Source organism: Urocampus carinirostris, chromosome 7, assembly GCF_059441175.1.
Source record: "Urocampus carinirostris isolate Australia breed hairy pipefish chromosome 7, RoL_Ucar_1.0, whole genome shotgun sequence".
In the NCBI taxonomy this organism is placed as follows: domain Eukaryota; kingdom Metazoa; phylum Chordata; class Actinopteri; order Syngnathiformes; family Syngnathidae; genus Urocampus; species Urocampus carinirostris.
The window spans coordinates 22749408-22768046 of record NC_142355.1 but is presented as its reverse complement, the minus strand read 5'-3'; the positions used below and the strand labels follow the sequence as shown (position 1 = coordinate 22768046).

Sequence of the window (18639 nt, the reverse complement as noted above, 5' to 3'; positions counted from 1 at the left end):
ACCTCTGGAAAATCCTTGGTGACAAAGTTATGGTCAAGAAACCTACTACAATAACAGAACTGTGGATTAAGCCGAAAAAAGAAATGACCAAAATCTCACTAGAGCAGTGTGAGAGATTAGTGCTATTTTGCTATTCACAGCAGAGGTCTGTACACTTCTTACTAATTGCTGACTTTTGTAGCCTTCAAAACAAAATTGCATGCCAAAGTCCTTGTTCTCTAATTTTGATCAGAGCATTTTCTCAAAAATATATTTTCATTTTGGGGGAAAAAAGGATTTTAGTACTATGATATAGACCAGTGTTTTTCAACCAGTGTGCCGGGGCACACTTGTGTGCCGTGAGACCTTGTCTAGAGTGCCGCTGGAATTAGCCCAATTTTATCTTTCCAAAAAATCAGGTCATTATTCAGTATGTTTGCGATGTTCAGGCGAGGAACTGTAATAGTCATCCATATCAGTAGGTGGCAGTAGATTTTTATATACTTTTTAATATACTAATTATCAGGTTCATGAGGTAGCACAGTACATTTAATAACTTAATTTGTTTAACAAAGCGGTTTAAGACTGCACTGTAAAAAAAAAAACATAAAGCACCTCATTCTTTTTTATTTTAAGTATTATTTTCTTCTTTTTATTTAGTAATTACCTACTTATGAGAGTACAATGAAATATTTGACATAAATTCATTTTCAAACATTTTCGACGGACGGTGTGCCTCAGAACTTTTTATAAATAAAAGTGTACCTTGGTTCAAAAAGGGCTGAAAAACACTGACATAGACACAATAAAATTGAATTCAACCGTGGAACAGTAAAGAAGGTATTACTCAAAAGTATTCATTTTGAATAGGATTGTTTCTTAATTTTGATCAATGTGTTTTTTAGTTTTGATCAGTGCGTTTTCTCCAAAATAAATTTTCCTTTTGTGAAAAAAGTATTGTAGTACTATGAGATAGTCACAATAAAATTTCATTTAACTGTGGAACAGTCAAGAAGGTATTATTTGAAATTATTCATTTTTTACAAGTTGTTCTCTAATTTTGATCAGTGCGTTTTTTTAAAAATATATATTTTCATTTTGTGAAAAAAAGGGGTTTTAGTAACATGATATAGACACAATGTAATTTCATTTAACTGTGGAACAGTGAAGATTGGTATTATTTCAAAATTATTAATTATTATATCATTAATTAATATTTTTTATAACTTGTCCTTTAATTTTGATCCCCAATGTATGTTTTTCTTTTTTAACTCTGTATTTATTTTTTGCTTTATGTATGAATCTTCAATAAATAAATCAAGTCATGTTTTATTAATTCTATTTTCATGTGTATTATTTTAAGCATTTAGATCATTTTGATTGTGCTTTATATATTTTTTTCTGAATTTCTTTTTTTAGTTTTTTTTAAATATTTCATTTTTGTTGGTGATAGAAATGAGTGAAGAGGTGTGGTGACAGGATAGTGGGATGTTTAGATACGTTCTAAGGGATGGGCAGGGCACCTGTATGATACGGCAGGGGTAAACCCGTAAAAGCTGTCGAGCCCTGCTGTTGAACAGAAGATTGTGCTGTGTCACCCTGACCCGAGTGACACGGCCGCTTTCTTGTGTCCCGTTCTATCTGGAGGGACAAAAGCATGACCAACTTGGTTGCCGAGGTGCTTAACTTCTTTGGGTGTTTGGGCATTTAGGTTGGCCATGGTCCAAACATTTTTTGTGTGTTTTTTTACTCCTTTTTCCCTTTTTATTTTCTTTCTTTTTTTATGTGTTTGTCTTGCTGTAGGTCACCCCTCTCGAGGGTAATGACCAGGGTAGATAGATAGACAAAATATTTCATTTATTTCATTTTTACTGTACTTTGTACTTTGAGCATTTCTGTTCCCATACAATTAGTGCTAGAAGGAGGGTGAACATGGTGTCGTGCAGAGGTTTTTTTTTAAAAAAGAAGTGAAAACAAGCTAGTGTAGCATTTTTTATGAATTTATTTCCAAATGTAAACTTCACTATTCCATGCATACGAGTTATGACAACATACATTATTCAACAATCTTGTTATTTTTCATATTTGCATAGGACATGGTCACAATATATCGTCTAAACATGTAAAAAATAATGCCATAGAAAGGTACAGCAGAGCAGCTAAGACCAGCACATTACATTATATGTGGTTGGAATCCCAAGTACTGTACAACTGTAATACTTGTAGAGTAGTGATTTTGGTTTGCCGAGAAAGCACAAAACAAAACGTAAAAAATGAAACAAAACGAGACACCTGAAAGTTAACTGTGAGGTCAGAGCGGAATGTACTGGCCGTAGCTGAGTGGAGAGTTATTTACACATGACATTAGAGTGATGCGGGCCCCGGGGAGGGATGGAGGGGCCCCGCCATCTTAGAGTCACTACAACAGGCAACTGATGGTGATGGACAGAGGAGAAAAACATACACGAGGTATCAAAAGAGCCACATTGCACTGAGGACCGACGAGGGGGGAGTGACATTAAATTCTATGGAGGACCCATCCTGCCATATGTATCAATAATTGTAGATCTGAATAAATAGCTGCAAATATATTCCATATAAATAAACACGTTAAAACATTTGACGTCGTATCAAAATATATGAGATCAATGTAATTTATTGATATAATTATGCTTTTTTTTCCTTGACATTTAATTTGTAAATTTTTTTAGTTCTGTATTTATTTTGTCATTTATTTTTTGTGTATTTGGTCGTGAACTTTGTCATTAATTTGGTCCTTTGTTATGTATTTTGTCTTTTTGTGTATTTTGTAGTGCATTTTGTCGTTTTTCACATGTATTTTGTTGTGTAATTTGTCGCAGATTGTGTTATTTATTTTGTCATGTGTCTTGTCATTTTTGTCATGTATATTGTCATGTATTTTGTCGTGTAATTTGTCGTATATTGTGTCATTTATTTCGTCATGTATTTTAATGTTTAATTTGTCATGTAATTTGTCATTTTCTTTAGTCATGTATTTTGTCGTTTTTGTCATGTATTTTGTCATGTATTTTGTCATGTATGGTGTCACCACAAAATGTTTTTCAAATAAGGGGGCAAACCTTTGACATATTGGTTGATCCACGAGTTCTAAGAGTAGAACACCAATCGACTGCAATGTCTATCATTACTCAGGAGGGAAACAAGACATTAGTAGCCGATGAGTAAATCACTGATCCACCAAAAGGTGAAAAGCTAATGCAAATGGGCTGCCTCCTTGTTTGAATAACATTTTGTCGTGACAAAATACACGGCGGAATAAACGACGAAATACATTATAAAACGACGAAATACACGACAAAATGAATGATAAAATAAATAATAGGTAACAAAACAAATGACAAAACACAAAAAAAGAAAAATACCACAAAAAAGGATGAAATACATTTCAAAATACATGACAAATACCAAAAAATAAATGACAAAAAATGCATAAATTAATGAAAAAAAATGCATTTATGTCATATATCGAGGTATGTTGTCGTTTATTCATGTGTTCATTTTTTATATGGCATATATTTCTCAGTATTCATTCATTCATACATGTATTTCTACATAATCGATCCACCATATAACTCATCCAACTATTACAATGGACGTCTTTTTCCGTCTACGGCAGTGGACGAGTCAATCCGCCATCCGACCCTGTCTACTCTCCCCATCATGATTGGCTGTGACATCCGACGAAAGAAAACGCGACATCCGGCTGCGGCAGACATACTCTTGCATGCTCGGTTCAAGATATCGAAAGAAGGTCCATTAGCAAGCCCAGCCTCGACCGAAGCCATTACTGCAACATTCATATTCACCACTTCATAGCCTTTGGTAACAACTTCTGCACACCCGAGAATCGCGAACGAAACCCTCTCGAACTAGTCTTAAAGATATCAAAAACAAAAAAAAACAAAATTGTGAGCAGGAAGACATGCTGTGTATGTCCTTGAATCTTGTTCCTTTTAATTGGCTCTGCACGGCGTCCCCAAGGGGAAAAAACAGGGGGCCGTTACACCTGGGCGTACCTTGTGTACAAAGAGATAAAATACGGGTGGGAAAAGAATCCCGTTTGACACGCTGCTTTCCCCGTAAAGACAGAAAAAAGAACAAGAATTGGAGTCCATGTAAGCAACAACATAAATCGCGCAACTTTCGATCTTATGGAAGGATCGGGTTTCATCTCTAAGCGTTCAAATACATTTTTACAGGGGACCCCCGCATCTATTATTATCGTTTGTGAATCTATATATAGAATCTGTGTGTGTGTACTAGTATTGTTGCCGAAGATTAATTTCTTTTACAGTTTCTTACTTAAAACTTGAGGAGTCATTGATGCTGATACCACATACTGATATCAATAGTACATACATTTCCTTGCTCTCTGCAAAATGTATGAGACTGCAAGAAGACAACCGATAAATTTGTACCTCCTACCATTGTGAGTATTGATAACTTAAAAAGGGCCAATTTTCGGATCGTTACCAAAATATTGAGCAGTCATTGATACCACGTACGGATATGATCGGGAAATACATTTCCCTTCCCTCTTATATTTTTAAAAGAATTACCTCTAAATCATAACATAATATTTTCCTTAATATTGCATGTATTTAATGGAAATTTACCATTACTTTCATTTCAGATTCCAGATTGGCAACAAGAAGGTAGCTCTGACTGGTATCTGCTACCATTGTGAGTATCAAAGCCTTAAAAAAGACCAATTTTTAGGGCTGTTGAGTAGTCGTCAATACCGATACCACAAAACAACATCATTAGTACATACATTTCCCTCCTCTTTACAAGAGAAATATTGATATTTTCAAAGAATTACTAATAAAACCGACTGAATATAATTTCTTAATATTGTGTTTATTATATGCCAATTTTATTTGACTTTATTTTCAGATTCCGTGTTTTTAAATGGCCACTATAAGGCAACCAATATTTGTTACCATTATAAGAATCGATCCCTTAAAAAAGGCATATTTTCCGATCAATATCAAAACCTTAAGTAGTCATTACACATTTTCATTACACATTCATAAATTTATTTTCCATTTGCAAAAACTCCAAACAGGAGGTTTGATCTCATGACCTCAGAACTGTGCCGCCGTGCTGCCCTCACTTTAATTCAAGATTCCTTATTTTTTAAATGGCCGCCAGGATCTGATATCTACTACTCGAGCGGCAGTGGCTCGTCTTGGGATCAAGAGATCGCTGTTCGAATCCCGGCTCATGTCGAAGTGTCCTTGGGTAAGACACTGAACCCCTAAATACCCCCAATAAGCAGGTTAGCGCCTTACATGGCTGCATGGCCGTTATTGGGAAATGTGAAGCACACTGTAAAGCGCTTTGGAAAGTCTTGACTTGAAAAGCGCTATATAAATGCAGATCATTTCATTTCATAAGTTTTAAAAGGACAATTTGTTAAGCTTACACCTAACTCTTGAGTACTCACCGATTCCGATACCACTTATTGATATTTTGAGTATATGTATATGCCTTCTTTTTGCACAAAAAATACATTGTCTTCAAAAGAATTACTTTTAAATTCAACGAAATAGTTTTCCTTAATGAAGATTTGATATGATGGCAATCTACCATTAATTTGAAAACAATCAATACTGGTATCTGCTACTATTACCTTAAAAAAGGCCAATACAAGCACAATACCTGTTTTTGGTCCTTTTTTTTTTTTAAATACATAATCAAATTAAATAAGATGAATTCGTCATGACCATTGCGAGGGTCCACTGTACATAACTAGCGCGTAACGTACAGAAAACAAAACATAACATTAAATAACAAGAGTAAAGGAAAAAAAAGGGAAGCTAACCAACCAAAAAAAGCTGAAAATATTTTACCTAGTACATTTTGTTCCAATAAATCCTGTACATGACACAAAAGCACTAAAAAAAGGGAAAAAAACCTGTACAATGTCTGATAGTAGATATTTACCCTTGAACGTGTATATTTTGGCACACAGTTGCTTCTGTCAACCCTGTACTTTGACATCAGTCCGGGATATTACACGCCGTCGCTTTAAATACACTTAACTCATCTGTCAGCTCAATTGAATGTGTTATTCTTATAATAGGCAGTCAACTATTAATCAGTACAATGCAATAAGGAACCTCAAAGGTTAAATTCTTTTTTAAGCTAATAAGCGTCTTTTTTCCAATGCTGACATCATTTTTGCAGGTTTAAACCAGCGCAAAAAAAAGAGTTTGGAATCAAAAGCATGACCCTGACAACACGTTGTGACTCTTTTTTTGTTTTTTAACACACCGTCATGAAAACAGTAATTTATGTACAGAACTAAAACCCACAAGCGGAAACAAATAACCCGATGTTCATTTGTGCAACTTGTCCGAACAGAAGCTACAACAAATGTTGTAAAAAAAAAAGAAAAAGAAAAAGAAAAGAATGTTTTTTATAGAGGTATGATCCTGAAATGTATACATTTTGTATACTGCAAAAACAACGCACTAATATAAATTAGACTGCTGCTACACACAACGTCAAAATATATGTTTTATGGCCTTACACATCCACCTCTAGGTAAAGGGACAGCGTGTATTATTTGACCCTTTGATGTCGCTGTATTGTGCAAACAAAAACGGGTACAAAAAAGCACAAGCAAGAATACAAACCACAGATACTCAGTCACCAAAACACACTATTCTACTTCTCAGTCTTTTTTTAAGGGGGTACGCATAGCAGCAAGATGGACGACCATTATGTCAGTTCACTTGTGAGGCACATTTTATGACAAATAAATGTGGATTTCTCAACCTACATTTTTTTTGTTTATGTGAAGGATGAGTGGTTAACGCGTCTGCTGCACAGTTTTGAGGTCATGGGTTCAAATCCAGCTACCAGCCTTCTTGTGCAGAGTTTGCATGTTCTCCCCGTGCTTGCACGGGTTTCCTCCCACATTCCCAACAATATGCATGTCAGGTTAATTGGCCGGTCCAAATTGTCCCTAGGTGTGAATGAGCAAGTGAGTTGTGTGTACTTGTGTGCCCTGCGACTGCCCGGCAACCAGTTCAAGGTGTCCCCTGGCCACTGCCCGTAGAGGGCTGGAATAAGCTCCAGCACCCCCGCGACCCTACTGAGGATAAGCGGTTCAGATAATGGATGAATGGATGTTTATGTGAAAGTTTGTATATTCTCGCTCATTATTTATAGCCTTATTGTTTTTCTTTAATGAATTACGTTTTTACCACTAGGAGGCGCTAAATAATAAGCACTGCTCTGTAATGGTGAACAAAAAAGGATTCATTTGTGAAAAACCATATTGATTTAAGTGAAACTGTATGAATTATTATATAAACATGCATTATTTTAAATACTTGACATTTATTTAACATAGAGGAAGCTGACATGATTGTCGGCCATCTTGCTGATAGAGGTACCCAAAGGCCTCAAAAAGGCTGGACAGAAAAAAATGAGAAGTAAAATGTTTGCGTTTATGTCACTTTGAGTCTCTGTGGTTTGTTTTCTTCTGTGCTTTCTAGCGCTCGTTTTCAGTTGTATGACATAACACAGTGACATCTAGTGGTCAAAGAATAGACACTGTTCCTTTAAAGACTTTACACATCATGTTTACAAACAGCGCAGTAATTATCACTTGATATTGAGCAATCAGCAATTTTTTTTAAATGTCTTGAAAGTCAAACTATTTTAAACAGTATTTCGGATTACCTTATTTAGTCTTTCTTTATGTTCTTGTGGAAAAAAATCATTTAGTACACGTATGTTGCACTAATTCTTTTCCAAGTTAAAAAGGTTGAAAAAAATCTCAACTAAAATCAGGAATTCTCTGTGAAATGAATCTACATAGAGGTCAGGACGTTTTGTTTTCTAACTGTCGCCCAGCAGTTCAACATTCCAGTTTTGTGAGTTAAAGAAATGTGGCCACCTTCAGTGAATAAATGGCTATTTGTGTGTTTTTTGTGTTTTTTAAGTCGAAATTAATTAAAAAAAAATCAGAACAGTATTTGTTTTACCGTCTTTTATTTGTCTCAACATTTTGTGCTTGTAGAATATGAGTAAAGACACAATATCTGCCTGTTTTTATCTCGCCCATTTGGCGTCCATTTTGTAAGTGCAGACAACAGCGCAGTTGCTTTGGTTTCAGCTAATGACCAATCATAGTTCTACCTCAGAATGAAGGTTACTTGTGATCGGTCGTGAACTAAGCCCTTGGCACACTCATATTTCAACAGCTCTCTCAAAGTGGCCACCCCAAGGATGCATAAAGACAGGAAAATATTGGTTCTTAACTTATGATTTACCAACACAAAATAATAGCAAGGACCTGTTTTTAAGGGATGACTTCTTTTTTAAAAGGACAGTGTGTTTTTTTGAGCACTTCCTTGTGGTAAAGAAAAACTTGTATCCTATAAATATGCATTTTCCTTATAGGTCAATAAATTGGATTTTACATGACACAATAGACCACTATCTTGCTGCTAATGGTACCCGAAAAAAGTAAATACCTCACAAAAAGCTGGGCAAATAAATTAAAACAAAAATGGCCGTAGTTTGACAACTTTGAGTCCCCAGAGTCTGATTCTTCCTTGAGCATTTTACCACATATATTGAGTTGCGCTACACAATAAATCAACATGTACTGGTCAAAGAGTACGCACTGTCCTTTTAAACAAAACAGTTCAACCAGCACTGAACTAAAAATAACCTCAGAAATTGTATTTCATCTTTGCGATAAAATGTTCAAGTAGTTTTCGTACACAGTAAAATAACCAGTGTTATTTTAACACTATTTAGATAAGGACCATATATTCACTAAGGTAATGTTCAAAGTGTATTCTTTAGGGTTTAAATTAACATGTGCCTTAGCTGAATGGCTCGGGGGGTTTTAAGGGCTGACAATTAAATTATGATTCTGAATAATCACAAAACTATTATTGAAGGTTTTTAATGTCATGTTGCGTTATCACCTATGCATTCGTGTGAGAAAAAAGAAAGTAAAAAAGGAAAAGAAACAATTTAATTCATTTCCACTACAGTTTATTTAACTCTGGAAAACTCACGCAGACTGGAAAGTGACACGAATTCAAATGATTGATTAAACGATTTATTTATTTATTTTTTATTACTTATTAAGTATTTTTGCTTTTTATATTTTTATGAAAATGTTTACCTGAATATAGTAATTTTGCTGTTAGATTTCATATCTATGATAGTAAGGAGATAAAGCTTCTTTTAATCTCTGCTAGGGTGTATTTCTTTGTTTTGCCTTAAACACCGTGTCTACGACTTTTATTTTAACTCAAACAACATCGGGATGGGTTTCCTCAATGTTCTCTGGTTGATTAACGGTAGTCAGAAACTACAGCTAAAGTGGGTGCTTGGCGAGTGTCACCTGACTTTGGCGACATCCAGTGGACGTATTTAAAACTGCACATCATTGTTTGCTCATTTTTTCACTTGTGCTCAGCATTATCTCACGAAATACATACGAGGATGTGGCCGGCCATAATTGGCTCACGGGCTTAAAGAGTTAACTTTTAACATTACTTCAGTGAACACATATTCTTCACCAACAAAGTCTTAAATCTACACTGGTTATTTTACTATATACGATGAAAGCGTGAAAGGCTAAGGCCATGTACATGTACTGTGGTTTGCCTTTTTACCAATTTTGGCCTGAAGGACCCCAAATTGTTACTCCGCCAGGATTTTGGGGTCATGTTGGGGGGGGTTTCACTAAACACTGACCAGCAGTGAGAGAAAAAGTAACGTCCACACTGTACACATCCCATGGAACCTGAGGTGGTTGTGCGGTTTATGGATTAAGGAATCAGGCCAACCTGCACAAAACGCCGCTCAACAGCAAATACGAGAATTGTAAAGATCTTTTTCCCCACTCTGAGCGTTTTTTTTCGGTTGAAGGGGAGGGGCCACGTAGGATCTAAGGGGGGTTTTGTCTCGAGGGGGATGCGACAGAGCGGCTTCTTTGAAAAGATGGCTGCTAGGGCGGGGTTGGGGGTTTTGGGGGGACAAGGCCCGCCATTCATGGGGTACACCTGCACGAGTTGTTAACATGCGCCAGGGGACTGGGTGAGGCGAGTAAGCGGCGTTCACCATGGCAACGGTAGGGATGGATGCAATCGGAGCAAACTGTGGAATGGACACGTTGGGATAAAAGTACTAATCATTATTCCTATTATTTATTACAGTATTTTTTGTTTCTACCGTGAGCGGCACAACACCATGATGTTATATTTATTTTGGTTTTCTAGTTAGAAAGCAGCTGTTTTAATAAGAGACAATGATCCAAACCACGACCCAAGTCTATTCATACGTAGCCCCCTGAACAATTCTTAGCAGCCTCGTAGTAAATAGCTAATACTAAAATATTCTGAAATCTGCAAAGATGTCTGAAAATGGATCATTGGCATCAATAGCTGTCAATTGCAGTTGATGACTGTCAATTGCAATTGATAACCTCATTTCCCAGAATCGTATGTATTACTTGAAATAAGGTATAACATTTTAACTCAATTTCCTGTCTTTTTTTTCAAGTAAAAATTCCTTAACTGCAAAATCCATAGAATCTCATCTCATCTCATTAGCTGTACCGCTTATCCTCATTAGGGTCGTGGGGGGCTGGAGCCCATCCCAGCCATCTTCGGGCAGTGGGCAGGGGACACTCTGAACTGGTTGCCAGCCAATGGCAGGGCACACGGGGACAGACAACTCACTCGCTCATTCACACCTAGGGACAATTTTGGACCGGCCAATTCACCTGAAATGCATGTTTTTGGAATGTGGGAGGAAACCGGAGTGCCCGGAGGAAACCCACGCAAACACGGGGAGAACATACAAACTCCGCACAGAAAGTCTGGGGCTGGATTTGAACCCACGCAGGAGGTGCCCATGACATGAACTGTGCCGCACATGCGCTAACCACTGCTCCGCCGTGCTGCCTAGTCCATAGAATAAATGTGCAAAAATAGAGAGATGATGATATAAGGCTACTTTGTTCACCCTCGAGATTGTTTTTCTTATTCCACGGGTAAAAACCTATTTTACCTTTTTATTTTAAGTGACCTAAATTTAATAATGTTAACAGGATTTCTGTTTAAAAAAATGAACTAGTAATTGTTATATCTATAAATTAAGAATTAAAAATAAAGCAAAAGTCAACAAATCACATGGATTTTTATGTGCTAACTAATTTTTGTATGTTGTCGTCATACAAGTCACCATCTGTCAATTTTTCTCAAAGATCTTAAAGGGACAGTGTGTATTATTTAACACCTCCAAGTGTTAGATAAAAATGCTAATTTGAATTAATTTTACATAAGATAAGCCTCACCAGGAGGCAGCTGATATGATTGTCAGCTATCTTGCTTCTACGGGTACACAAAAAAAACAAACCTCGCTAAAGGCTGGGCAAAAAAAGGAGAAAATGCACCACCCTGTTCATGGTTATGTTCTTTCTAACACTTGAGATTTGTGCTATATTAAACAATGAAAGTAACTACTTGCAGGCTTTTTGTTTCGGTAGCTAATGCTAATGCTTTTTTAATAAGCTTGGTTTGAAAAAACGGGATCACTATAGTCAGTTTACCAAGAAGGCTATACGCTAATACTAGCGTTGCTGTATGCTATTGCTAAACAACCTAAACAGCACAAGTGCTTGAGCAGTGAGCCCCGTTAGTTGCTAATGCTAGAGGCCTTGTCTGCAAAGATAGCTGTGTTAGCATTGGCAACAAGAAAAACAGTGCGGTTTGATCACTTGAATCTCTGTTGTTTGGATTCTTCCTTCTGATTTTAGCACTCCTTTTTTGGTTGTACAACACAATACAGCGATGTCGAGCAGTCAAATAATACATACTGTCTCTTTAACTAGAACGCCAACAGCAAAATGTGTGTACCGACTGAAAACTTACAGAAGTGCTCACCTGATATTCTTTAGTTTTATCCTGAAATTTCACCCTAACTTTGAAATAAGAAAAAAAAAGCGGTTTCAGAAAAAGTGTTGCTCCGACGAGGTTGTGTCATTTGCTTAAGCAGGAAACGAGAGTGTCTCCTCCTCCGCTCACATGGTGATAAAGCTGTTTTATCAGGAGGCGCCTTCTCCCATCTGAAGGTTGCAGATATCTCAGCAACAATTCGTTGTGCTTTTTAAAAAAAACGACTAGCTTTTGTCTTGACAGCTTGACGTCTTGACGGGACACGTAGAGCCTGTCTTTCTAGCTCCCGTGTCGCTTTTCCGTAGATGTTTTGCGGGCCTCGAGTCGATTCCTCACTTATTCTAGTCTTTGGTTCCTTTTTTTCCCCCCAAAGCGCTTGACAGGGAAGACACACTGCTGTCTCTTTGTGTCCATTTTTATTTAAACAGCTGCTTTAAAACGTATCTTTATAACCCAATTCAGGATGTTTGCCGCAATAAATGTCCGCTGAGGAAATGAATGTGGCAGAAACGGGTTAGCGTTTATTTTTCTCTCTTTCTGCAAGGCCGTTCTTTATAAACGGCTCTGACAATTCAATTTCTCTGAGCCGGTATCGTTGGTGCAACAGCTATTGTCGCCATCTGACTAATATTTAAAACCAGACGACTTTTAACGCGCGTTTAATTGTGTGATCGCTAAATGCGGTCTACGGGAACGGTTGTTGAAAAGCTAAGACGAGAAAATTGCTGGGAGGTTTTGTTTTATTTGAGGTGCCTTGTTTTAGTTTAAGCTAAAGATTCAAAATCCATACGGAAGTCCTGATGGAATACATGCCTACCGTTTGACATTTAGAAGTGGTTGATTTTATCACAGACTCTATTATTACACACAAAACTGAATCCGTCTCCAGAAACAAGCAACATGTGCTTGTTTAAAACCGTAAGTGGCAAATCTTTACCAAAATGGACATCTAATGCTATCTTTGGAGCGGGTTGTTCACACACAAAGACTTAGTCTTGCTTCAAAATAAAGCAGCGGTACACGAAAATACTAGTCTCTAGTCAAGTTTTGTGTTGTTTAAATTTGAAAAAGCGGTATATATGTATATATATATTTCTTTAAATCGTTTTGAAGGTGAGAAAAGCTGTAATCTAACGCGTAAAACTGTACTGTTGGTGAGTATGGGATAATGTGAAAGACTGCAAAAGCGTGTTTTGTGTAAAGCTGAATATATATATATATATATATATATATATATATATATATATATATATATTCACTGTATGTATACACAAAGACATACTGTGTGTGTTTGTACTGATCATTGTGTTCAAGCTAGCAAGGCCTTCCCTGAGCAGGGCGGAAAAATCCAAGTACGCGGAAATCCAACCCGCAGTTCGGAGTAAAGTGAAAAGTATATTGTGCATTTTGTGTGAAGTAGTGTGGTTTAAAAAAGAAACTGTCTTCAAACCTGAGGTGTGTGTTTTTGTTCTCGGTTTTTAGCGCATGCCAAAAACCTTCTTGGTTGTGTATCAACTTGAAAGGTAGCTGTGGATTTTGAGATTTCATATCTGCAGTTCCTTTGGAGAACCAAAAGTCAGAGTTTGAGTTTTGTGTGTATGACATTCTCAGAATTAGACACACGTGAGTATTATTCCTAACTAGCGTTTTTCTTCTTGTATAACTTTTTTTTTATATACCTAAAAAGAACTTAAAGTTTGGGCATTATACACGAGGTTTCACAATAACATGTTTCATGGTTGCATCTACTCATCCGTATGGCTATATTTTAACCTCATTACGGGTTAAAATACTCAACAAATCCTCAACCCAATTCACAGGGTACGAACGACCGAGCGCCGCGATCGCCGTTTCACCCAATTTGGGTTACTTTTGACCAAACAGATTAAAGAGTATGTGTATGCCCTTTCTCAACACCCGTTTTAAAACAAGAACAACATAAAGATGAAAAGACTTTGCAACAAGACTCATCCGAGCATCTTCCTCGTAAGTCGTTTTGAGTCGTAGCTCGCAGACGATTAGAAGAAAAGTCGAGACATATGGTCAAGAATGTAAATATTGCCATCTGGGAAAGGCATTACCTTCTTATGGGATCACACATGTCATTGCACTACAGTAAGCAGTTCTGTACAGTATGGTACACCACAGCAAGCGCGGGATTAGCAAAGAAGGGAGGTCGCCGCTAACAAGTGTGCAACCACACGAGCGTTATCATAACAAGAACACGCCAAGTGCGAAATTCGGTTTAAGGCGAACTGGCGGGGCTAAGGGCGGGGCTGAGGGCAGGGCTGAGGGTGGGACTGGAGGCGTCCGACCGGCTGTAATCGCTCAGGGACCCGGGTCGCGGGGCGTGGCCCGATACCCCGCCGCCGACCACACCCACTACGCCCCCGTGGGGCCTTTTGAGCATGCCGGGCTGGAAATCCGAGTGCCGTCGGGCGTGTTTCATCAGGTGGTCGCTTCGCATGAAGCGCTTGTCGCAAAGCGGGCAGCCGAATTTCTTCTCCCCCGTGTGGGTGCGGTAGTGGCGGGCCAGCTCGTCCGAGCGTGCAAACTTCTTACTGCAGTCAGGCCAGGTGCAAGGGAACGGACGCTCTCCTGGAAAAAAAAATGGATCAGGTTTAATCGGTTATTGATATGTTGATTGCAGAGTTTTTCCCCTGTGATTGAGGATCTAGTATCAGTATTGTCACACGCCGCGGCTGGTCAATGCCAACATGCCAAGGTTGACGCTTTGCAACGAAAAACAACAGAAACTAGATGATAAAGGTGCTGTATCTGAGTCAGATCAGGGGGTTATTGTTAACCATGGAAACTAGTACTATCTGTTTCATGTGGGGGAGCAAACCCCCTACCCGAATAAAACACTAGAGATGGGTGCCGCCAGGCTGTACTTGCTCAAGACACACCACCGAAAGAGGTACGCCGACAACCTTGGCGATTAAGGATCAGTGAACCTGAGACTCAAAATAAGGAGAAAATATATCTGTGGATTTTGAACTTGCAAGACAAACATGGGAGCCCAAACTTCTCCTGAGACCTTTCTTTTTATCAGCTCTCCTAGGTTACAAAAGCAGATACGCCCTAAATGGTGTGGAAATCAAATAACAGCAACATGATTGTCCTACAGTGAAAATGTTATCAATGTAAACAGTTTATAATAGTCCAAACGACAAACAATATTGAACAATAATAGTTAAAATAACCAACTGGAATCCTATCTATTTCGCAGGTATCCAATACTAAAACAGAATAAACGTCCATCCATCATCTGCACCGCTTATCGTCAGTGGAGTCGCGGGGGTGCTGGAGCCCATCCCAGCTATCTTTGGGTAGTGGGCCGGGGACACCCTGAACTGGTTGCCAGCCAGTCGACGGGCACAAAGAGAGGGATAACTTACTCGCCCATTCACAACTAGGGACAATTTGAACCGGACAATTAACCTGACATGCATGTTTTTGGAATGTGGGAGGAAACCCACGCAAGAACGGGGAGAACATGCAAACTCTTGACAGGATGGCTAGTAGCTGGATTCGAACCCATGACCTCAGAACTGTACTGTAACCACTCAGCTGCCGTGCCGCCCCAGAATAGAGTTGACAGTGAATTTTTTAAAACGATTTAGGAGCAAGTGGTTTTAATAAAAACTATGTCCAGATGTAGTGGGTGGTTTTACAAAGTAACAATTCTAGGAGTTAAAAGTTTTAACTTGAAAATAAACCATACAGTGTCCTATAAACAAAAATTGTATAATTGTTGTTTCATGTTGTTAACACGGAATATAAAGGTATTGTATGGCATACTAAAAAAAAATACAATTACAAATTGTTCAATTAGGATCACAATCAACTTGCTTGGCCACTGCGGGGCACTATTATGAGTTTATACGGATAAACTAAGAACATGATTTACTTGATTCAACAAACCACAATTATTATTATTATTATTATTTTTTCTAAAACGTTTGAACAAATATATATGAGTTAGTGTTGTGATATAATCTGTTTACATAGTGTGTCACTCCAGGATTGCTTGCTTCTTTTTCTAAAATGGATTGTTGTCATTGTTATTTTTACGTGATTTATCACCTAAACTGAAGATGCGGTATCGCTTTTCAAAACATGACCAAAAAAATGACAACCACACTCATCAGTCTTAAATACTATTCAGAAAAAAAATAGTAGAGTATAGTCCCTATCATCATGTCACAAACCAAAGTCAAGTCCCATTTATTCATACAGAAAAAACAAAAGTAATGGAGGCAAACATTTCAAGCTGAATTTTGGTTGTTTTGTTTGTCCAAAATCTTTTTGTAATTCACCATGCATGGAGAAATGATTAAAAAAAACCTCTTTGATTCTACTCAGAAATTAAAAGGAAAGCAGTTTGAAAACAAAAGACAAAATGGATATGGAGTATCCCAACTGTTAGTTTGCAATTTCTCGAGATTGCCCAAGCCAAGAAGTATGAAGGCTGTATCACTTTCTTAGGTTGTTGTATAAGTTTTGTTTTATTTCTTTTATTTTGGCTTCATTGGGAGTATATTGTATACAGTAATTTGTAACAACAGTACTTTTGGGTGTCAGTAATCTTTAGTAACACTGGTCATCAGGTAGATTGTTGGGTCAGGAAAAGGAGTGAGTCTGGGATGAAGGAAAACTGACTCGTTTTATTTTGATGGGCACAAAATAGTAAACTGAATCATTTTTGCAAGACAAAAAAAATTGTGTGTAAAGAATTCTATGATTGTGTCAAAGAAAATGTATTAAAAATATTCAAATCTACCTTTCAGGTCCTGTGACCATGTGTCAAACAAAAGATATAATCCCTTTTCAACCAACAATAGTCTGTTAGCAATTTCAACATGTGTGAAATTCATATTTACACATTTTACAAGTCTCCTTTTAGCAAACCACAGTGCATACGCATAGCAGGACACTTTGTGGTCCAACATCGCATGAGAAAGACTAAAAGCTCACAACTGTTCATCTAAGAAAGCATCCGAGGTATGAATATTTCTTTTTTATGCCTTTAAGTGTTGATGATAAAATATCTTGTGGACCAATTGGCTGCCTATACACTATTAAGAGCATTCTGCAGCCCGTTTTCCTCTATTTCATAGTGTTTCTCTCTTCAGCATTGGTTCCAGTGTATGTGGGCAATGTTTCGAGGTCTAATAAGATTTCAGCATCTGTTTTTCAGGTCAATTTTGTCTGCTGAGGATTTCCAAATCAAGTAAGAAGAAGAATTTTCTACTTTTTGCGGTAAAAAATTAGAAACACACTATTTCTTCCCTAAGAATTAGCATACATGTCAACGTGTGTCAGGACCACAACGGAAACAGGACCCAATTGTGGTACGTTTCTCACAAGTTTTATTAAAGGAAAAAGGAAGAGCTGCGCCCACGATCCGGTGTTTGCTAGGCGCGGGAAGCAAGTCGCTCTCGTACTTGGATTGTGATCCGAACACGGAAGTAGATCTTCCGTCGCAAGCGATAGCAGCGGTGTCAAAGACGGAAAAACAGATCGACAGCCGGGAGAGGAGAGCAAAAACGTGGTCGGGGTCAGAAACGGATCGTAAGTCAGGACGGAAGAGCAGACGTGGTCAGGATCAAAAACAGGTCGAAGCCGGAGACAGACGGGAGCAAAAAACGGCACAGGTGGGAGTCAGGGTCGAAAATGGCTTGCCTAGTGCTCACTGAGGTTCGCAGACGGACTCACAAAAGGGGATTGACAGGACTGAGTTCAAATAGTGACAGGGAGCCAATCAAATGAGCGGGCACAGCTGGGTCACAATAGTAATCATGACAACTTGTACGTTTTCCCCATATTTTATCCCTTTTTTCAGTGGTGGGATTTGCATTTTACACCTAGGCCTTCAGTAGTCTGAATCCAACCTTCAATCACTATGTTACGGCTATTAAAAAAATACTTCGGCTACATCTGCGACAAATTAAAAAAAAAGCATCAGTAACTTTATAAAATTGCAATATTATTTAGGAATATGGTCACCTTTTAATCATTTTTATTTGTGCACAAAATTGATCCTCCTTCTTTCCTTTTCTTAAAACTGTGTCTTACAGAGTATCTGTGCATTTCAGTTCCATCAAGTTGTTCTTTCCTCCTCATCGAAGCTAATGCTGAAAGTCGAGCCTGTCCTGTTGTATATCTGGCATAAGGTTTCATTCAATTTAGGGCTGAAAATGTCTGGGATTTTTCCTCACCTTTTCGTTGTGATTATTTCGTGACCAGCCCCTAGCCAATCGTAGCTTGGGAAACCACTGGTGTTTCCTTATGCCTGCTAGAAGGCTCTGGCCCGCAAACTGAGAATCTGAACCAACAGCTTGATCCTCACTTATTTTATGCCTCGACCTCCGGTTATATTTACTCTGGCAACAAGTAATGGCTGAAATGTGATTGGTTGAATGCTTAAATATGAATGCACACATTACACATCTCGAAGCAGCACAATCAGGGAAAGGCAAAAAGAGGAAAGTGTCTGACAACTTGGATTTATTTAGGTAATAATGGACAAAAATATAAATAACATCACATGATTCAGATATTTTTTAGGCCAGCTGTCACGGTTGCCATGGCGCCGAATTGGCCCAGTCCGTATGTCACGGTTGCCATGATGCCCAATTGGCCGCGCCCGTGTGGCACCAGCTGCGGCTTG

General features: G+C 38.0%; 1 protein-coding gene across 1 annotated transcript in view; it reads right to left on the bottom strand.

The window, feature by feature from the left end:
- Positions 1-1963: 1963 nt before the first annotated feature.
- Positions 1964-18639, bottom strand: part of klf13 (Kruppel like factor 13) — a 41606-nt gene continuing 24930 nt past the window's right edge. Inside the window, exon 2 of the mRNA XM_088340197.1 lies at positions 1964-14561. Within this exon, the coding sequence (XP_088196323.1) occupies positions 14209-14561 (353 nt within the window). The 3' untranslated portion in view covers positions 1964-14208. The remainder of the gene's footprint in view (positions 14562-18639) is intronic.